This window comes from Schistocerca gregaria, chromosome 5, assembly GCF_023897955.1.
Source record: "Schistocerca gregaria isolate iqSchGreg1 chromosome 5, iqSchGreg1.2, whole genome shotgun sequence".
Lineage (NCBI taxonomy): Eukaryota > Metazoa > Arthropoda > Insecta > Orthoptera > Acrididae > Schistocerca > Schistocerca gregaria.
The window spans coordinates 546,180,847-546,203,813 of NC_064924.1; the positions used below are offsets into that span (position 1 = coordinate 546,180,847).

Below are 22,967 nucleotides of genomic sequence, written 5' to 3' on the forward strand. Positions count from 1 at the left end.
CCATACATTGCAATCGATTTCCTTCCAAATGACCAATCAATTTAGTCTTCTTCCCGCCAATTTCCAGGTGGGGGAGGGGAGGGGGACTGCTGGCTCGTTTCCCAGGGGTGCAGGGGTTAATTAATAGATCGATTGAAATGATTAGTCTATCAAAGTGATATAAAGAGTGTGCTTGTATCGGCGAAAGAAGTTCCAAGAGGGATGGGATATGAGGAGGTGAGGGAGGAGGAGGAGGAGAAGGGCTATGGGTTTCTTGGAAAACCACTTAACCAAACAATAAGTTAAAGACTTGTCAATCCAAAAGATGGATTATCCCCAAAGGGTACTAATCCACTTAGCAGAATATCTGCTTAAGTACCTGTCGATCAAAAGAGAACAATAGTTTGTCCCTGAATGTATACTTACCTAGGTAACCCACACTAACACAATGTAGCAACTCCGCTGTTGCCCTGCTACTAATATTATGGTCCCCAGTTTAAAATTTTCATTATTGGTTTAAAAATGAGGGGCAGTCTTGCAAAAGTTACTCAAATTTAAGATTCTGCTTTTAGTTTTGGTCAAGGAAATAAGTTAGTGAACTTTACTCAACAGACATTGTTTTCGAGTAGCGAGTCAGAATTCGATCAGAACAGTGCTTAGTCATTCAATGCAAGAGTAACGAAGTAGTGTAATGCAGTTTCCTTTGTGTAACATTTTTACGAACACAGATTTGTCATCAGACAGGAAAACAAAAGAAGAGTCAGTACTTTAAAGAAACAAAAGTTGAGAAATAAGTTTGATATTGAGTGGAGTGGAGTTTGGTCGTGCCTTCCAAAAAGTAGAAACTAAAGAAGATATAAATCGTCACTCATATTTCGGTGTTCCTCATGGAGGCTAAAATAACTTTAAAAAACATGCAAACATGGAACACACAGAACTTCTATTCAACAGTCAGCCACAAGATCGCAGATGGAAGTAAGTTCTTTTTTGCCTAACAGGGAAGTGTAAAGCAAGGAAAAGTACTAGCTGCAGATGCACCCTTTGTGTTTGACTGTCAGTTAAACACAGCTATAGTTATGCTTTCATGGACTACTGCAGTGGTTTGTTCCTGCAATTGTTTCCATATTCAAAAATATCTGAGAAATACTCATATGGACGAGACACAGACTATAAATATGTATGGAATGAGCAATTGGATGCGCAGAATGAGAATTCTGTTCAGAACATTTTGTGCAACTCAGGCCACCTGATTCTGAAGCAGCGCATTTTAACCACTTCCGTGGAGAGGTCTCCAGTGGTGGAACCGACATCTTGCAATAACCTATATGGTGGTGTAGGTAAAGAACCCAGGTGTCACACCCTGAAGCCATTCACCCTGCTGGATCCGCGTTTACGAATAAAAGCTGAAAAAATAATTTAGCGTGTTCCAATAGAGCATTAAATTAACTCTATGCTATCGACTGCCACCGTAGTGTAATGGAACGAGTAGCAGATGAGAAAACTCAAGGTGGTGGGTTCATTTCAGTCTTTTTTTCGTCATTTTTCTTTTGTTTTCTGTCGTTCCTCAGTTGCATCAAAATCTGTGGAGGTATGTTCCGTCAATGCAATTAATTGAACGCAGTTTATTTATTACCATACAGGTCTCGCTCCTTTTATTTGTGAAGCATCTTTTTTTACATTCAACAAATGTATCATGTGGTAGTTACAACATGTTACTATCTTACATTTTGTTGTGTATCTCCCTTGGTTTTGGGTTAGATCAACTTTTGTAGCACAAATTTCATGATGTGAAATTATCATTAAGTGTTACTTACGATTCCCAGCGCTGGGAGACCTTACTGTTTATTCTAGAAATGTGTTCATAGTGTCCATACTCCAATTGGCCGATTTCAGGCGTTCTTTCACCCACATTTGGTTCAACACTCTCACACACACACATACACACACACACACAGCAAACGAAATATCAAATCCCACACACACACACAGCACAAACAAAAGACGAATGATGAACACATAGAGACAGTTGGCAACACTACACACCGAAAAAGTCACATGTGAAACACAAAACATAAACTGCAAGTGATGTATGTGATGTGTTAAATCAAATGTGGGTGAAAGAACACCCGAAATCGGCCAACTGGAGCATGGAGACTAGCGAACACATTTCTAGGACCAAACATAAGGACTACCAGCACTGGAAATCGGAACACTGAACGATAATTTCACATCGCGAAATTTGTGCTACAGAATGGATCCAGCCTAAAGACCAAGGGAGAAGCACGACAAAATGTAAAATCGTAAAATATTGTAACTACCATATATATATATAAGAAACATGTATTACAGGCCACTGAAGATGCTCCACAAATAAAAGAAGCGAAACCTTTACAGTAATAATCAAACTGCCTTCAATTAGTTGCATAGACAGTAAATACCTCAACGAATTTTCTTTTTTTTTTTTAATTTTATTTTTCTTCAGTTATTTGCTTCAAATGCAAATGTTTTAAGTTTTGTTATCTTTCGCCAAGTCATTTTATCTTTCTTATTTATTCTCATTTCTCCATTGGGCTTAAAATCGTTGGAGAATTGCGTTACCAATCATAACTTAGTTCTTTTTTTTGCGTTTTCCTGTTGCATTTGTTTTGTAAGTGTGCGGCATTTAAAAGTCTGACAACTCAAATTAATCAGCCAGCAAATGTCATGACGAAAGAAAGGAGGAATTTGATGAATTACGAGGAGAACTTTCATGAACGCCTTACGCTATGCATTGTCTGTTTACAACGATAGATCTCTCGTTTTTGAAAACTCCTCCGACTTTGTAAATGCAAACGCAATAATGACGGGTGAGCGAATAACACAGGAAACAATTCGACTGATGCTGGACAGTGTTACTATTCAGGAAGATGACCTCATTTTAATCAGAGAGACTTGTGGAAACTACGTGTCATAGAGCACTAATAACATACTTTAGATGTCGAATATACATTTATTTAAACATATAAGAAACCAAATTCAACATGGCTCTACAAACGAAGCGCGCCAAATAAGCACAGACAAAGATAAATCAAAGATGATCGAGTCCAAATCAAATATATGGTGCTTTACGCCAGAGGAGCCACAGAGCCCCACCCCCCAGCCCCCCCACCACCCGGCAATGCAGTGCACGGCCGAAGGAAACTATCTAAATTGAACCCAAATCTTCGTGCCAGCGTGGCGGTTGATGGTGGAAGGTGGTGTCCTCGGAAACCGCGCAGACAGGGTCACGTGTGTCAGCCTGTTGCATAGGTGGCGGAACGTCGCTCGAGGTCACGTCGGCAGTGTCAGCAGGCGTGGCGGTGACCATGGCAGGTAGATCGGAAGCGTCGCAATGCGTTTTGCAGAGGGACCACGCAGGTTTTAAGCGGTTAACAGAAACCGTATGAGGTCGTCCATTGAGATGTATTACAAAAGTATTCACTCTGTGACATAAGACGCAGTGCGGGCCCAAGTAATGTGATTGCAAGGCCACACACACAGAGTCATCGCGCAGCATCACAAATTCATATGATGCCAAGTCTTTGTGAACAAACACCGGTGGAGGGCGAGGTGGGGATGATTGTAGGAGAGCAACATGCGCCCGCACCCATTCTACAAGGGCTAGAAGGTCGATGGCGCCGGCCAGCGATGCGTCCTCCACTAATTCTACTGGCAGGAGGAGGGGCTCTCCGTATAGGATCTCCGCCAGTGAAGCATTCAGGTCCTCCTTGTGGGCAGAACGGATGCTGAGTAAGACCCAAGGATGTGCCTCTGACCATAGCCCACCGTGGCACATGAGTGCAGTTTTTAGAGTTCAGTGCCATCGCTCATCCAGGCCGTTTGCTTGTGGGTGATAGGCTATAGTGTGGAATTTTGCTACATCGCACAGCTTGCACAGTTGAGCAAAGAGCGTGGACTCAAATTGTCATCCCTGATCAGTAAGGACTGAAAGTGGGCAGCCAAATCTCATTTCCCACGTGGAGAAGAAAGCGTGAGCTATGGCCTCTGCTGTTATGTCAATAAGAGGGACCACCTCAACCCAACAAGTTACAGGGTCGATCATAGATACACTCCTGGAAATGGAAAAAAGAACACATTGACACCGGTGTGTCAGACCCACCATACTTGCTCCGGACACTGCGAGAGGGCTGTACAAGCAATGATCACACGCACGGCACAGCGGACACACCAGGAACCGCGGTGTTGGCCGTCGAATGGCGCTAGCTGCGCAGCATTTGTGCACCGCCGCCGTCAGTGTCAGACAGTTTGCCGTGGCATACGGAGCTCCATCGCAGTCTTTAACACTGGTAGCATGCCGCGACAGCGTGGATGTGAAAAGTATGTGCAGTTGACGGACTTTGAGCGAGGGCGTATAGTGGGCATGCGGGAGGCCGGGTGGACGTACCACCGAATTGCTCAACACGTGGGGCGTGAGGTCTCCACAGTACATCGATGTTGTCGCCAGTGGTCGGCGGAAGGTGCACGTGCCCGTCGACCTGGGACCGGACCGCAGCGACGCACGGATGCACGCCAAGACCATAGGATCCTACGCAGTGCCGTAGGGGACCGCACCGCCACTTCCCAGAAAATTAGGGACACTGTTGCTCCTGGGGTATCGGCGAGGACCATTCGCAACCGTCTCCATGAAGCTGGGCTACGGTCCCGCACACCGTTAGGCCGTCTTCCGCTCACGCCCCAACATCGTGCAGCCCGCCTACAGTGGTGTCGCGACAGGCGTGAATGGAGGGACGAATGGAGACGTGTCGTCTTCAGCGATGAGAGTCGCTTCTGCCTTGGTGCCAATGATGGTCGTATGCGTGTTTGGCGCTGTGCAGGTGAGCGCCACAATCAGGACTGCATACGACCGAGGCACACAGGGCCAACACCCGGCGTCATGGTGTGGGGACCGATCTCCTACACTGGCCGTACAACTCTGGTGATCGTCGAGGGGACACTGAATAGTGCACGGTACATCCAAACCGTCACAGAACCCATCGTTCTACCATTCCCAGACCGGCAAGGGAACTTGCTGTTCCAACAGGACAATGCACGTCCGCATGTATCCCGTGCCACCCAATGTGCTCTAGAAGGTGTAAGTTAACTACCCTGGCCAGCAAGATCTCCGGATCTGTCCCCCATTGAGCATGTTTGGGACTGGATGAAGCGTCGTCTCACGCGGTCTGCACGTCCAGCACGAACGCTGGTCCAACTGAGGCGCCAGGTGGAAATGGCATGGCAAGCCGTTCCACAGGACTACATCCAGCATCTCTACGATCGTCTCCATGGGAGAATAGCAGCCTGCATTGCTGCGAAAGGTGGATATACACTGTACTAGTGCCGACATTGTGCATGCTCTGTTGCCTGTGTCTATGTGCCTGTAGTTCTGTCAGTGTGATCATGTGATGTATCTGACCCCAGGAATGTGTCAATAAAGTTTCCCCTTCCTGGGACAATGAATTCACGGTGTTCTTATTTCAATTTCGAGGAGTGTAATATGTATTTGTAACCCTCAGAAGGGGGGAGAAGACCGATCACATCAATGTGGAGATGCCAAAGGCGACCCTATTGGACGTTGAACTGGCCTAAAGGTGGCTGCGTGTGTGTGCCTACTTGTGGGTCCAGGTGCAGCAATCATGCCGCACGCCAGGCCAGACGAAATGTTCATTGACTAGTCTCATCGTAACCCACATTCCAGGGTGGGACAAATTGTGTAAAGCATTGAATATCCTAACTGAAGAGCAAATGTCACCAAGAGGCAGGGAGAGCCTGTAGAAACGTCGCATAAGACCGGGGCTGTCAACCCATTAAGAACAAGATGTTGGATAGTGAGTGTAAACTTGTCATCTGAAACTAATCTCTGTGTATTGATGTCTTCAGTCTGGAGTCAGGTGATGTCTTTTAAGTTCAAGGGTGCGGTAAGTACCAAGATGCGAGATAGATAATCAGTTACAACATTTTCTGCACCACAGATGTAACAAGCATCTGAGGAATGTTGGCAAATATAGTCCATGTGCCAGAAGCATCGGGGCAGAAGGTCCTTCGCCAGGTTGTGTATTGCATTGTAGCATTACATGGGTAATCGTCCGAGTAGCTCACAAAATCTTTAAGCAATAATCTTATTGGGATGTCCATTAAAGTCAGATATACTTTGTGTCGCCGGTCGCGGTGGTCTCGGGGTTCTAGGCGCGCAGTCCGGAACCGTGCGACTGCTACGGTCGCAGGTTCGAATCCTGCCTCGGGCATGGATGTGTGTGATGTCCTTAGGTTAGTTAGGTTTAAGTAGTTCTAAGTTCTAGGGGACTGATGACCACAGCAGTTGAGTCCCATAGTTCTCAGAGCCATTTGAACCATTTTTTTACTTTGTGTCACGTAAGGGTAGGAGAGTCAAAACAGGTAGTAATGCGTGATGTTATCTAAAGTTGAGATTTTTTTGTAGTGCTATCTTTGCTGAACGATTGACACTGTATAAGAATCAATAGGTAATGAGCTTTTTTTGACATAGCAGATCACAATGTTTCGTTATTAATGTTTTTTTTCTTTTTTTTTTTCTTTGAAGAAGATGACTTCTGAGTCACACAAGTGCGCAGACAAGTTGTAATCGAGTGTGGGTCCTCTTTAAGTTTAAAGAATTGACCTAAAACTGATAATCCATAATCTGGAGTTGGTATGGAAAACATTCTAGAGAGCCATGGCCAAACTTTGTTATAAACAGATCGCGCACAGACTTTGAGATAAGGGCGCGAAGTTTGATAAGCGGAAGGCAATCACGCGCTATAGTCGCGTGAAGGATTAACTGATCCTCCCCGTAATTTCTTGACATTAACTTGGTAATAACTATTAAAGAATTATTGGAGGTTATAGTAATCGTTCTTGGAGTTTACAGTAAATGGGGTTAGATTTACTGCTTGAATACGACATATATTCACTGTTTGAATACGACATACATTAATCACGGAATAGTCGACTGATTGATACATTGGTTAGCAACCAATAAACAGATTGTAATTGAATTACCACTACACGCGCACCAGAAAACTAATGACTCTCTTTGTGAATGACATTTGGAACGGATGAGTTTTGTTTCAGCTCCTTGGGATCAATAAACTTCATCCGAGGTTGAAACTTAATAAACTGTGTCGTGTTCCTTCAATTTAGTAGATCGAAAAAAATTATAGTCTACACTACAATTTTCACCTTTTGAAAAAGAGAGCGCTTACCATTTTAGAGAAATGTTTCAGCTTTAGTCATCATTCTTCCCAAAATGGAGGTAAGGTTGACACTCACACATAGTGATCAACCACATATGTGCCATCCTTCTCTCTCCCTTTTGTCGAAAACACTGATATAGCCTTGGTATGACGAAGGAAGAGGGAAGAGTGTTTGGACAGCCGAGGAGGAAAGAAGAAAACAACGACAATGGAGCAAGAGAGAGAAAGAAGGGAGGGGAGGTCACGAGAGATTTGTGGCCCGTGTGGATAGTGAAAGGGTGCCCCTCAACATCGCTTCAGAAGTGTTTGATTGCCTCATAAACCGCGAGAAGCTCGGAGTCGAAAGCCAACCATTTACATTGACTCCAGGATAGTTTTTTTTAAAAGACACGGAGCGGATGGGTGGACTCGGTGGTGTGCTGTCGTAAAACAGCGCCCACAGCTGACTTGCTTGCGTCAGTTGTAATAGAAACACGGGCCACAGGATCAGGGTGGGCGAGAATGATGGCTTTTGCGAAGATAGTTTTCAGACTATCAAATGCATCGAGCATGTGTTTAGTCCAGTCCAAATTCCGTTTCCTCGTCGATTTTTACTGGAGAGGGCATCGGTAAGGGCCGATTGGACGGAGGTAGCCTGAGGGATATCGCGTCGATAAAAGTTTGCCATACCCAGAAAACGACAGAGTTGGTCATAATCTTCAGGAAGAGGCAGTGCAAGAATGGTTTCGACACGAGAATCCGTTGGGCGGAGGCCGTCGGCCGAAACAGTATGGCCTAGGAAAGTAACTGATGTAGAACAGAGATGAGATTTATTGTGGCTGATCACCGTGCCGTTGGCTGCATCAAGGTGAGACTGGTGCTCCTCAGCAGACAAGGAAAAAGTGAAGATGTCATCCACACAAGAAAAAGCGAAAGGCAGAGGTAGCAAAAGGGAATCAATGAACTGTTGCCACGTCTGTGCAGCATTTTTCAAGCTGTAAGACATGTAACAGTATTCAAATAGGACGAGGGGTGTGATGATGGCCGTCTTCGGAATTTCCGAGGGGTGCATGGGAATTTGGCGATACGCCTTGGAACAATCTCACACAGAGAAGAACTTTGAGTCTTGCAGTAATTGCATGAAATCCTGGATACGAGGTATGGGATAGTTATCGATAACTGACAGGCTGGTGAGGTGCTGAGGCGAGTGCATTGGCCTCTGCTGGCAAAGCGTGGAACCAGAGGTGCAGGTGTGCCAACTGATGGCGATGGGGTTGTCGTCTGTGACGGGTGATGTTGGTGACGAATGATTGCATAGGCCCGATTGGCCATGCTTAGGCGAACCTTGTGAGGGTCCATGACGTGAGATAGCAGGTGAAGTTTTAGATCTGACGGAAGTTTGACCATCCACAAAATCCGAAGCATGGCAACTGGTGGAGCTTGATTATCAATTAATGCACGATGGCGCCGCCAAAGCTGCGAAGGTGTGCGGTCATCGAGGTGCTCGTCATGGATGATGTGGTGGATAGCCTCCACTGGCGGGCGAGAGAGGCATTCAATGAGCAAAATTTTCACTGTTAAAAACTTGGGTGAGGTGAGCAGTGAGAGGGGCAGATAATTGATAAGATCTGGATGATCATGGGGGTGGCTCACCAGGCAGACGAAACATGTGTCATCATCCGAAATCCCGTGGATACCCAGTAGGTGATCCACCAATGTGAACGAAGTGTTAGGGTTGTCCTTTTGGAAAGCGGGCAGCTTGAAAAATCTGATGGGTAACACAAGTTGATGCAGCACTGGGAGGCAAAGATCTGTTTTGAGAGGGGTATGAAGAACCAGACACTGGGAGTACAGTAGTGCTGGATGGTGCATCGCCCGAGGTCTGCATGAAGGGGCAGCCGCAAGCAGCATATGATGTGAAGTGAGACGATGCAATCGATGGCATGATGTGTCCTAACTGCAGACCCAACTGCGAATGCGGCACGGGTGTAACAGCCAGTGCTGCTGCAACAGCGGACAGGAGGCAGTTCCAATGCAGCCTGCACCCACGGGGGAGCAGCTGATCCGGTAACTGGCATGGGAGGAACGGACGGTGGCATTACGAAAGTGGGTGGAAGATGATTGAGGTGTGACCATGGAGCGATGATCGCAGAAACTGGCGCCGCCAAGATGGCGGGCAGGGGTGGGGGGGGTTGGGTGGGGGGCGGGGGTGTTATGACGTCAGGCATATTAGAATGTGTGATCCCATGCACTTGAACATTCGCATTACAGTTCTCGACCTTTGTTGTCACATCAAACCAAACTGATGGAGACTGCATAGCTGAGGGGTGAACCACAACGTCGTTCACTCAATTATCGTTCAGAATGTCACTAAGTGGCGTGCACTGTCCGTGTACCAGCTGTTGCTGCGTAGTTACACTCGACACAGGCCATGTTGGGCTGGTTATTGTTAAGTGACCGCCTCATTAGGTACACTTGTAAATACGCAAGCACAATGAATAGGATGCGAGGCACTAGCACAGAAAGACACTGGTAGGTCCATTGTTCCAAAGACAATGTGGGCCAGCATACAAAGTCCGTTAATGATGAAAAGAAGCACAAAGTCGGGGTCACCACTGTGGATATTGCATATCGTAGATCGGTAATAACACACTTTATATGTCGAATCTACATTCATTTAAACACATAAGAAAGAGTATACATCATGGCTGTACAAATGTAGTGTGCCAAGTGGCACAGGAAAAGATAAATCAAAGATGATCGAGTACCAAGATATGGCGCTTTACGCCAGAGGCGGCACAGACTGATGAAGGGGGTTTGTATGATGGGGTCAGCCTTTACATACTATATCTGTTAATTTTCGGATTTCCTCGTCCGCTATAAATATAACTGCAAATGCACTATTGATTTTGAGCCCAACGGAGAAATGAGAACAAATAAAAAAGTTAATACAACGGTTAAAATGACTTGCAAAGAATTAAAAAATTTGAAAAAATTGCATTCGAAGCAGACAACTGGAGGAAAAATATCGAGAAAACCCGCCATCTTCAGTTTTTTTCATCTGTTGCGGTATCCGTTATGATATGACAGCAATTAATGCTCTAGTGGAACATGTTAAATGGTTTTTTTCGCTTTTATTTGTAAACGAGAGGCTTCAGGGTGCGATACCTGGGTCCTTTACCTACACCACCATATAGGTGGTTGGAGGAAGTCGATGGCACCATTGGGGACCTATACTTGTTAGCGTATTTTGAGCGTTAATACTTCGCTGCTGCCGCCAGCTGTGGTGACAGAGCGGTTCTAGGCTCTCAGTCTGGAACTGTGCGACTGCTATGGTCGCAGGTTCGAATCCTGCCTCGGGCATGGATGTGTGTGATGTCCTTAGGTTAGTTAGGTTTAAGTAGTTCTAAGTTCTAGGGGACTGATGACCACAGATGTTAAGTCCTATAGTGCTCAGAGCCATTTGAACCATTTTTTAACTTCGCTGCAACATGTAGATCTCTTCCACAAACACAGAGAAACTTTGTATTCACATTTTACAGATATCCTAGCAACGTGTTACCAGAACTGAAGCTGGCTTGAAGATCTGAAGAATAATGGTATTGGGCATTTTGCCATAGTGTCATAGCTCAAATTCCACTTTATTTATTTTGTTCCATGAAATTGTTTCGGCAAACACTATAAGCGATTTGCACCACCTGCTTGTCAATTATTATTTTCCATTTTTCTGTCTGTGTTCTTCTGATTTTTACAGATAAGTACAATATCCATAACATTTTCCGATATATCTTCATAAAAGTGAAACCATACATCAGGCACAAAAAAAATTACAAGTCAATGTTTGAATTTTGGAGTTATGAAAGAAGTGAGAGCCAACAATATTTTCTTTATGTTTTCTATTAGACCTATTGTTGCTGATGAATTTGTTCTAATTAATTGCGTTACGATTGACACTGAATGGGAAACTGTCTCATGAAGAAATACTTAATTACTCACAAGAGTTTGGGAACCTGCATAAATTGAAGGAAATAAATTAGATTGTTATGTATAAATTTTATATGCACACGAACATAGCACTGATATGTATACACTGACTGCCAGTTTACTCAGACACACTTCCAAATTTATCTAGCAGTTGTCTGTTAAGTACATGGCCATAAAATCGCAGAAATTATCTCTGTAGTACAAGACTTCATAATACACTGTCCCAATATTTTTCAACGTATAAAGTATATCACATCAGAATTACATGTAAAGTTATACATTTGTCGAACATACCTATGAAAGGTAACTGGTCCTCTTTTTACATACTTCTCTTTACATATGTAACAAGGACAATACTGGTAAAACCCAAACATGCAGAAACACATATAAAACAAGGCAAGTAAGTGTAATATTTAAAATCTCTTTACTATTACAATTTGTAGCTAAGCAGCATCGTCATGTGACTAGCCCCGTTTGCAGTAGGCTACGCACTTTCCATAGACATGTATACTCTATGGGATTCACAAAGGCAACAAAAATTATTTCGTTAGTACTGCGTTAGTATTTACAAGAGCAAACAATTAAGCAACTGAGCATTCCTTTTTTTATTCTGTTTCTTCAGATGTGTGGTTACCATGTGTGGGTGATCAGTAATAACACACATTAAGTATCATATAAACATTTATTAAACACTGAGACAGGAAGAACAAACATGGCAGTACACAAGCTGTGTGCCGAGAGAAGACAAAGAACAAAAGCAGTTCAAAGAGATGAGACTCAAAGATAGGGCGCTCTGCACCAGACACACCACAGAGCTCCCACCCCCGGTCGCGCAAAGCACGGTGGAGGGATGCTTCACCACTCGAATTCATAATCTTCTTGCCAGCGTGGTGGTTTTAGATGGCAGCCAGCGCGAGAAGTATGCACTTCGGAAACTGTGCTGCAAGAGTCCCATGCGCCCAACGGTCGTGCAGGAGGTGAGACGTCAGTCGAAGGCAGGTCGGCAGCATCAGGAAGCAGGGCAGCAGTGTCAGGAATCAGGTCGGCAGCATCAGGAGGAAGATCAGTGAGTGGCCACGCCAGTTTCACACAATTAACAGACACAGTCTGTGGTCGCCCATGTAGGTGGATTACAAACATGTATGCACACCAAAGTAACACATGGTGAGGGCCTGAATAAGGAGGCTGCAAGGCCGCTCGCACGGTGTCATTGTGCAACATCACAAATTCACGCAAAGCAAGGTCCTTATGGGCAAACACAGGCAGTGTGGAGTGAGGGCGTGGAAGGGGGATGCAGAGGGGTGCGATGTGTGCATAAACCCGTTCAACCAGAGCAGGAAGTTCCATGGTATTGGCTGACAGTGAATCCTCTGCGAATTCTGTGGGAGGGGGGAGGGATTCACCGCATAGAATATCGGCGAGTGATGCGCGTTTCTTCTTTATGGACCAAGTGAATGCCCAGCAGGACACAAGGGAGGGGCTTGGACGATAAGCTGCCAATGCAAATAAGCATGGCCTTGAGTGTGCGGTGCCACCATTCTATCAGGCCATTTGCCTTCAGGTGATAAGCTGTGGTGTGAAATTTGGCAACACTGCAGAGTTCGCACAGACATGTAAAAAGAACGGACTCGAACTGTCGTCCTTGATCAGTCATAAGAGACTGGGGACAGCAGAAACGACCAACCCACGCCGAGACGAAAGAATGAACGGTGGTCTTGGCTGTGATGTCAATAAGAGGGACTACCTCGACCCAGCGGGTCACACAGCTGACGATCGATAACATGTATCTCTAACCCATGGAGAGGGGACGGGGCCAACGACGTCTATGTGGACGTGCCGAAGGCATCTCTTTGGAATGTCAAACTTGCCTAATGGACGCTGAACATGCCTGCCAACCTTGCTGAGCTGACACAGGACACACACGCGTGTCCAAGTGCGGCAGTTGTACTTCACACTGCGCCAGGCAAAGCTCTTAGTAACCAGCCACGTCAATGCTCACGCTCCAGGGTGGGTCAAACCGTGCAAAGCAGTAAAGACCCTATGACGAAGGGCGGTAGGAACCATGGGGTGGGGAGTGCCCGAGAGGTGTCACAAAGGACATGATCGTCGACCTATGTAGGATATGGGGCAGGATAGAGAGCAATGACTCATTGTCTGATAATATTCGCTGTATATCCTCGTCTTTGGCCTGAAGTTAGGCGAGCTCATCCAGATTCAGCAGTGCAGTTAGCATGCAGATGCGGGAAAGAAGGTCTGCCACAACATTCTCTGCATCATGGATATAGCATGCATCAGAAGAGTGTTGACAGATGTAGTCCATATCGCAGAAACTCTTCGGTGGAAGGTCCTTAGCTGGGTTATGAATAGCGCCCACAAGTGGCTTGTGATTTTTGTAGATCGTGAAAGGTCGCCCCTCATGGTCACTATGGAAATGTTTAATCACCTCATATACAGAGAGGAGCTCACAGTCGAAGGCTGACCACTGACACTGGCTCTTAGTCAGTTTCTTGGAAAAGAAGCAAGAGCGGTTGCCTTGAGTTGGCAATGTGCTGTTGTAAAACAGCGCCCACAGCTGAGTCACTGCCAACCGTCGTGATCGAAACATAGGCCTCAGGGTCGAGATGGGCGAGTGTAATGGCTTTTGCGAGGGCAATTTTCAGATTACCGAAGGTGTCGAGCATGGGTTTGGTCCAGTCCAACTTGCGTTTCCCCATGATGTTTGTACCAGAGAGGGCATCAGTGAAGGTCATTTGGACAGAGACAGCTTGAGGAATATGTTGGTGGTAAAAGTTTGCCATACCCAGAAAAAGATGAAGCTGACTATAATCCTCAGGAAGAGGAAGATCAAGTATGGTTTTGACAAGAGAACTCGTCTGTCGGAGGCCATTAGCAGAGACAGTATGACCTTGAAAGGTAACTGATGTGGAACACAGTAGACATTTATCATGATTGATCACCATGCTGTTGGCAGCGAGGGCCAAATAGACTGCATCGAGGTGAATTTGACACTCATCAGCAAAGGAGGAAAAGATCACTATATCATCTAAGTAAGCGTAACCAAATGGTAGATGTAGCAAAATAGAATCAAATGAACCGCTGCCATGTCTGCCCCACATTATTCAATCTGTAAGTCATGTAACAGTATTCAAAAAGGACGAAGGGTGTGATGGTGGCATAGGGATGATGAATGAATAGGGATTTGATGGTACACTTTGGAACAATCTAAAACAGAAAAAAACTTAGAACCATTTAGTAATTACGTGAAATTCTGGATATGAGGAATTGGGTAGTAATCGATAAAGGTGCGAGCATTAAGGGGCCTGTAGTCCCCGCACATGCATAAAGTGTCATACTTTTTAGGAACAAGGTGAATAGATGACAACTAGTTACTACTGGAGGGGTAGAGTACACCCAAAGACAACAGATCCTGAATGATTTTCTCTGCGTGCAGAAGTCTGGAAGCATTAAGGCGCCTTGCCTTATACAGGTGGGCTGTCTGTGGTGCGAATCCTCTGTCAAATGCCATTACTGATGTCCGATATTCGCCATCAGAGGGTGGCAAGAGGGGTCAGGAAGGGGTCTGCAGGCAACGTTTGTTCACTGAACCGGGGTGGTGTAGATGGTACATTGGCTGAGGTCGGTGATGGAAGACACAGTACAGGAGTGGAGCACATATATGCTTCTTGTAGATTTATCCATGGTAGTGAGCAAATGACAACAGTCAGAGGAATGTTCGATACAGATGCAGATTGGGAAGAAGGCGCAGCAGGGGCGTGTGTTGGGTCACATCGTGTGTGTGTGTGTGTGTGTGTGTGTGTGTGTGTGTGTGTGTGTGGTTTGAGGTTTTCAGGCGCTAAACAGCCTGGTCACCAGCGCCCAAACGCATAGAAACAGGAACACATGTGGTGAAGGGATGAAGATGGACAGCGAACAAGGAGAACGGCTAAAAGACACAGACCTGACGCAGTTCCAAATCCTTACATACAGAGGCAAAACAAGAGGAGAAGAAGCGCACTAAAAAGGAAAGGAAACACAAGGAAAGAGAATAGGAATTGAAGTGAAACAAGTAGGTAATCGTGACTGGCAGACCTCTTAGCTCGTTGCGGTTCTGCAGATAGGCGACTTATTGTACGCCATGCATGTGACAATCCAGCGGAAACACAGGCAATGCAGATGCGTAACGCATGATTCTGGGTGCAGCAGAGTTCATCGATTTGTGAGCGCTCGTCCCATAGATCAGAGAGCCGTCTAGTAACGCACATGAGCAGGGATGCACATGTAGAAAGCGTAGCCAAGGAGGCAGAGAGCGAAGATGTGCTGAACTCGTGTGGGCATGGAACAGCAGAGTCAGATGTGAGGCAGAGTGCGGCTGCTTACAGGTGTGGTGAAAGTTCGTAATGTTGTATAAAATCCAACACAATCACAGGTTCATCCACATTGGCAACATGGAATCTCTAAGGGAAGGTGTGGACCTGCGATAGGCGAAGCAACATCTTGATGGAGCCATAGACCACAATAGGAGAATGATTGGCAATTATTAAGATGAAGTTAGCAGGTGAAAGTGTGTCACCAGTGTTCTTGGCTGGGATAACGCTAACATCAGTGCCAGTGTTGACGAGAAAGCGAGTGCCCAATGACATGTCTGTGGATTAGAGCCGTCGTGTCGTTGAAGTGAATGGTGCAGTGTTGGATGATAGGTGCTGTGATGGAACGTGGTGGGATTTGGTGCCTAAACGTGCCCACCGGTCTCGTTTGGGAAGTGCAAGGCGCATGGCAGTTGTGGGCAGCGTCCCCATAAGTAGCATAGTACCAGCACAGCAGGTATGCCGCTTGGCAGTGCGGAAGAGAACCACAGCTGGCTGCGTAAGGGCTGTTACCTGATCAGGTTGCTGCTCCGGCGAGGTCGGCGGCTGTCGGGAGCCCACTGGCAGTACCTCCTGTAGGCTGCTAGGTAGCAGCTCCTGACTAGCAGCTGAGGCTCCGAGGCGAGTACTCTGGCCTCTGCCAGCTAGGTGCGGAACTGAAGGTGCTGACTTCGTTCAAGACAGGCGGTGTCAGTGACGAATGGTAGCGTAAGCCTGATCTGCATGCATACACAAACCGCTAGTGGCTCTGCGACACATGACAGTAGATGAAATTGCTGATCCAAAGACATCCACAATGTCCAAAGCGCGGCGCCAGGCAATGCTTGATCACCAATTAATGGTTCAAATGGTTCAAATGGCTCTGAGCACTACAGGACTTTACATCTCAGGTCATCAGTCCCATAAAACTTAGAACAATTTGAAACTTATTAGCCTAAGGACATCACGCACATCAATACCTGAGGCAGGATTCGAACCTGCATTCACGCGGTTCCAGAGTGAAACACCTAGAACCGCGCGGCCACACCGTCCGGCATCGATTAATGCACATAGACGCAGCCAAAGCTGCGAAGGGATGCGGTTGTCAAGGTGTTCGTCGTGAATAATGTGGTGGATAGCTTCTGCTGGAGGGTGGGAAAGGAGCTCGATGAGCAGTGCTTTCGCCATCGAATATTTGGGGCAGGTAGGCATTGAGGGAACGAAGTCACTGATGAGGTTCGTATGAGAGTAGAGGTGGTTCACCAGGCAGACAAAACGTGTGTCATCATTCAAATTGCTGTGGATGTCAAGTAGGTAATCCACTAAGGTGAACCAAGTCTTTGGGTTATATTTTTGCAAAGCAGGTAGCTTGAGAAACTTGGTGGGTAACATATGTTGAGGCAGCACCAGCAGGTGGAGATCCGTGCATGCAGAGCAGGATGCCTCCGACACTGAGAGTGCAGTAGTGGTGACTGGAGCGTCACTCGAGGTCTGCGTGGGGAAGCGGCCACATGCAGCGCACGTTGTGGATGGTGCTGGTGCAAAAGTCGGCATGGTGTGTCCAAACTGCATTTCTGACGAAGAGCACGGCGTGACTGTAACGGTCGGTGCTATTGCGACAGCCGGCGGAAGGTCCTAAATGCTTTCTCCGAAAATTATTTCTAGCAGTTAGTCCACGAACCCACACGAATTGTAAATGGTTGCAAAAACACACTTGACCTCTTAGCCACAAACAATCCAGAGCTAATAGAGAGCATCATGACTGATACAGGGATTAGTGATCACAAGGTCGTTGTAGCTAGGCTCAATACCGTTTCTTCCAAATCCACCAGAAACAAACACAAAATAATTTTATTTAAAAAAACGGATAAAGTGTCACTAGAAGCTTTCCTAAGAGACAATCTTAATTCCTTCTGACCTGACTATGCAAATGTAGACGAGATGTGGCTCAAATTCAAAGATATAGTAACAACAGCAATAGAGAGATTCATACCTCATAAATTGGTAAGAGATGGAACTGATCCCCCATGGTACACAAAACAGGTCCGACCGCTGCTGCAGAGGCAATGGGAAAAGCATGCGAAGTTTAGAAGAACGCGAAATCCCGAAGATTGGCTAAAATTTACAGATGCGCGAAATTTGGCACGAACTTCAATGCGAGACGCCTTTAATAGGTTCCACAACGAAACATTGTCTCGAAATTTGGTAGAAAATCCGAAGAAATTCTGGTCGTATGTAAAGCACACAAGCGGCAAGACGCAGTCAATACCTTCGCTGCGCACTGCAGATGGTACTGATGCCGACAACTGTGCCGCTAAAGTGGAGTTATTGAACGCAGTTTCCAGAAATTCCTTCACCAGGGAATACAAATGGAATATTCCAGAATTTGAAACACGAACAGCTGCTAGCATGAGTTTCTTAGAAGTAGATACCATAGGGGTTGCGAAGCAACTCAAATCGCTTGATACGGGCAAGTCTTCAGGTCCAGATTGTATACCAATTAGGTTCCTTTCAGATTATGCTGATACAATAGCTCCCTACTTAACAATCATATACAACCGCTGGCTCACCAATAGATCTGTACCTACAGATTGGAAAATTGCGCAGGTCACACCAGTGTTTAAGAAGGGTAGTACGAGTAATCCATCAAACTACAGACCTATATCAGTGACGTCGGTTTGCAGTAGGGTTTTGGAGCATATACTGTATTTAAACATTATGAATCACCTCGAAATGAAAAATCTATTGATACATAATCAGCATGGTTTCAGAAAACACCGTTATTGTGCAACGCAGCTAGCTCTTTATTCGCACTAAGTAATGGCCGCTACCGACAGGGGATCTCAAGTTGATTCCGTATTTCTAGATTTCTGGAAAGCTTTTGACACCATTCCTCACAAGCGACTTCTAATCAAGCTGCGGACCTGTGGGGTATCGTCTCAGTTGTGCGACTGGATTCGTGATTTCCTGTCAGGAAGGTCGCAGATCGTAGTAATAGACGGCAAATCATCCAGTAAAACTGAAGTGATATCAGGTGTTCCCCAGGGAAGCGTCCTGGGACCTCTGCTGTTCCTGATCTATATAAATGACCTGGGTGAGAATCTGAGCAATTTTCTTAGGTTGTTAGCAGATGATGCTGTAATTTACCGTCTAGTAAGGTCATCCGAAAACCAGTATCAGTTGCAAAGCGATTTAGAAAAGTTTGCTGTATGGTGTGGCTGGAGCCAGTTGACGCTAAATAAGGAAAAGTGTGAGGTGATCCAGGTGATCCACATGAGTTCCAAAAGAAATCCGTTGGAATTCGATTACTCGATAAATAGTACAATTCTCAAGGCTGTCAGTTGAACTAAGTACCTGGGTGTTAAAATTATGAACAACTTCAGTTGGAAAAACCACATAGATAATATTGTGGGGAAGGCGAGCCAAAGGTTGCGTTTCATTAGCAGGACACTTAGAAGATGCAACAAGTCCACTAAAGAGACAGCTTACACTACACTCGTTCGTCCTCTGTTAGAATATTGCTGCGCGGTGTGGGATCCTTACCAGGTAGGATTGACAGAGGACATCGAAAGGGTGCAAAGAGGGGCAGCTCGTTTTGTATTATCACGTTATAGGGGAGAGAGTGTGGCAGATATGATATGCGAGTTGTGATGGAAGTCATTACAGCAAAGATGTTTTTCGTCACGGCGAGATCTATTTACGAAATTTCAGTCACCAACTTTCTCTTTCGAATGCGAAAATATTTTGTTGAGCCCAACCTACATAGGTAGGAATGATCATCAAAATAAAATCAGAGAAATCAGAGCTCGAGCAGAAAGGTTTAGATGTTCGTTTTTCCCGCGCGCTGTTCGGGAGTCGAATGGTAGAGAGATAGTCTGATTGTGGTTCTCTGCCAAGCACTTAAATGTGAATTGCAGAGTAATCATGTAGATTTAGATGTAGAAGGTGGTTGCGGCACAGCCACGGTGGGGGCTGACCAGGAAACCGGAGCTGGGAGAACGGCCGGTGCCGTTACGAAAATGGGTGGAAGGCTGTCGTGGTGCCACCACGGCGCAACTATTACAGATACTGGCGCGGTTGATGCGGCCAGCGTCGCCGAGATGGCATGCGGTCAGGGGGTTCTAACACTAGTCATATAAGAGTTTTGCTACCCTGTGCACAGAAAAGTTCGAATCACAGGTCTGGAACTTCATCTGCATGTCAAACCAACCCATATGTAACTGCGTAGATGAGGGGTAAATCACAAAGTCTTTCACTGGATGATCATTCACGATGTCGTTAAGCCAATGTGCACTGTCTATGTTGTGCCTGTTGTTGTGCTGACACACTAGACGGTGCCCACATAGAGCCCGTTAAAGTTAGCTGGCCGCCGGCATGGCTGTTCAAATTTAACCAAACGCGCATTAGGTACACTAGACCATTCATGGTCGAAAGCACAATAAATAGGGTGCGTGGCACGAGAACAGAAAGACATTGTTAGATCCATTGTGGTGAGAACAATAATATGGGCTGGCACACGAAGTTCGTTAATGACGAAAACGAGCACAAAATAACTCGCGATCACACGACGACGATGTCAGGATCACCACTGTTGTTATCACGTATGGGTGGTCGGCAATAACACGCACTAAGTATTGTATATACATTTATTAGACACTGAGACAGAAAGAATAAACATGGCAGAACACAAGTTGCATGTCGAGAGAAGACAAAGAGTCAAAGATAGGGCGCTCTGAGCCAGTGACCCCACTGATGTATCGAACAATGAACACATTAAAACCTTCCCAATGATAGTAATTTTCCTCGTGAAGAAATTGTAGAAGTGATAGTGAAAGATCTGACTCAATTGTGGCAGGTACCAAAGTGAGTTCAACAAAGCATCTTTACTGCCACAGAATATCAGCAACTTTTCTGTTGAAAAGTTAATTTTGGAAAGAATAAAAGTGAATACGTTGAGCTACACTAAGAAAATCCAAGCTTGCTTGTAGTTGCGTGTAACTGGTATCTTTTGAATAATGCCGCAAAAAAGCACCAAATATACTTTGAATTGATGTAGAAGCCATTGTTCTTAATATATATAATACATTTGAGGAGAGTGTGTACAAAGCTTTCAGACTAATTTCATCAACAGGGAAACAGTTCTAAGTTTCAGAATTCATGGGAATGACTCTCTATATGAACTTCGAATAGACGAGGATTTGATGTTTGAAGAATGTCAGCAATTAAACATCTTACTCAACGAAGAAGAGGAAAACTTTTTTAAACTTAAGTCTGTGGATGAAATATTTTTGTCATTATGAAACCTGTGAAAACCTGTTCAACATGGTCTGTTTCGTGTTTTCTATAACTTACCCCTGTGTTGCTCCATAAAGAATTTTTAGTCTCATGAAGAACAATGGAGAGCTCAGAGAAACAGTTTGTCAGTGGCTACATCAAAAGCTGCATTGCTGGCACGTCCACATATAATTCATTTTCATGTGAAAGCAATTTCGTCGTATCCTTGATGAGGGAGAAAGGAAGATAAGGAGGTTTAAAAGCTAGCTCAAAGATCAATAAGATGAACTGCAGTGCTTTCTTATAATGTACTTGAATTTTAGGTCTGTTATTCAGAAAAACGGAACAATCCTAGTTCCACAGCTCACAACAACATATCAAAACGATCATAGTTTGTATTTTCCTAATTGCAGCACTGCACCACTAGTAGGTCCTTTCATAGCGTTGTCACTTCTCACGACTATGGCCTATGTTAGGTTCACATCTTGTTGGTAATTTGGTTTAATCACCAACAAGATTAAAAATGACAACCATTTATGCATGTTTACTTTCATTGTCTGCTATGGTGAGATGGCAGCAAATATTTCACATTGTGTATTCGTATCCAGAGCAACGCTGTGACAGGTGAAGAGGATGAATTAATGATATGTGTTGCTGCAATAATTATAATTGACGAGATAAGCAGAAAAAGAAAAATATGTAGTAGTCATTGTTGGATTGAGAGCATTTGGCAGCTTCCAACAAACTTTTAACATATTTTCAAACCCTTAAAGAAACTTTTTCTCGCTGATATCCCAAATAAAATGACGAAAGGAAAAAGTTAATTTGCTTACTACCTTTTCGCTGTACATCCAGAAAAAAGTCAGCTTCACTCATGATGTTTAAATTTATTACTTCTATCTACCGACTATATTCGCAACTTAGTGTGCAGTCAGTATCCACAAAGAGCACTGATTGTATCTGCAAAATTACATCATTGTGCTACACATAGTTCAGTAGATACAGCTTTGCAGACATTTAGATGCGTAAAAAACTTGATTTTGTTTAAAATGTAAGGCAAATTATCCAGACTGTCCTCATCTGCTGTTTTATAATGAAAGCACTTAGCGACACACAACAAAATTTAAGCATTACAAATCTTTTCTATCTTAATTTTCTTGGCATCAAATACTTAACACATTAATTTACTTGTGAAGTAATGAGACGTTTGAAGGTGTTTTATACATGTGCATTCGATTGTTTGAAGAATAGGTTGTTGACTGGTACTGTAGAAGACATGACAGAAATAGCGTCTGTGTGAAATGAGTTTGAAAAACAGTTGCAGTGTCGGTTCATTTCACTAGCACGTCACCGTCCAACTTTCAAATTCTGATAACTGTTATAGAGCGAGGTATTTCAAAGAAAGGCAACAATTTCAGAAAAGCAATTTCTTTCAAGCAAAGCTGTTACTCTTTGGTTTTTGACAACAGGTGATTCCCATCTCAAATAATTCCTGCACTTTTTGAAGTGACAGTGGATAAACAAACACAAGCACCGCATAGTGACATCTGGTGGTAACAGACCACAAACAATGTCCCTTTGATCTGTACCGACACAGATGTTGCATGCGGGTATTCTGTTTATTTATTTACGTGTGTGTTCATGACGTGTTGCGATGATCGGTAGCCCAGTACTTGCCACGAACAATTTTTTTCCAATATTGTTACAGAACATATTTCAAACGCAGTGTAACCTTTACGATTACACAAAGCGCCACGTGAAAACCCGTACACTTCTCAGTAGGTACTTTACCGTTCTAGATGATCTGGGAGTAACCAAATTATTCAACAAATATTCATGGATACTTACCAGTTACTGACTAAGACCTTTCGATTGTACTGGTTAACTAATCTGTCGTCCATTTATACTTTTTATAGAAACAAATAATTATATTTCAACAAGGAAAACTCCACTATGGAATTTTATCTCCAGAGATAGCATGTAAACAGTTACAGAGATTGTACCTGCATCTCGCGGTTACCAGAGAACTGGTTTCTGATAGACTAAGGTTCATTATGTAAAATGTACGGCAGAAAATCTGGGATTGTTAAGCATCTGGAGGTATAATAAACTGACACAGTCATGAGATGGCTGTAGAGGTTTACGCTGTATGTTCCTTTGAAGCTGGTGCCGCCATATAGGA

At 44.7% G+C, this 22,967-nt stretch overlaps 1 protein-coding gene across 1 annotated transcript in view; it reads right to left on the reverse strand.

Annotated features, from left to right (window-relative positions):
• LOC126272301 (uncharacterized) overlaps positions 1 to 22,708 on the reverse strand; it is a 163,431-nt gene extending 140,723 nt beyond the window's left edge. Inside the window, exon 1 of the mRNA XM_049975073.1 lies at positions 22,634 to 22,708. Within this exon, the coding sequence (XP_049831030.1) occupies positions 22,634 to 22,686 (53 nt within the window). The 5' untranslated portion in view covers positions 22,687 to 22,708. The remainder of the gene's footprint in view (positions 1 to 22,633) is intronic.
• Between the last annotated feature and the right edge of the window lie 259 nt (positions 22,709 to 22,967).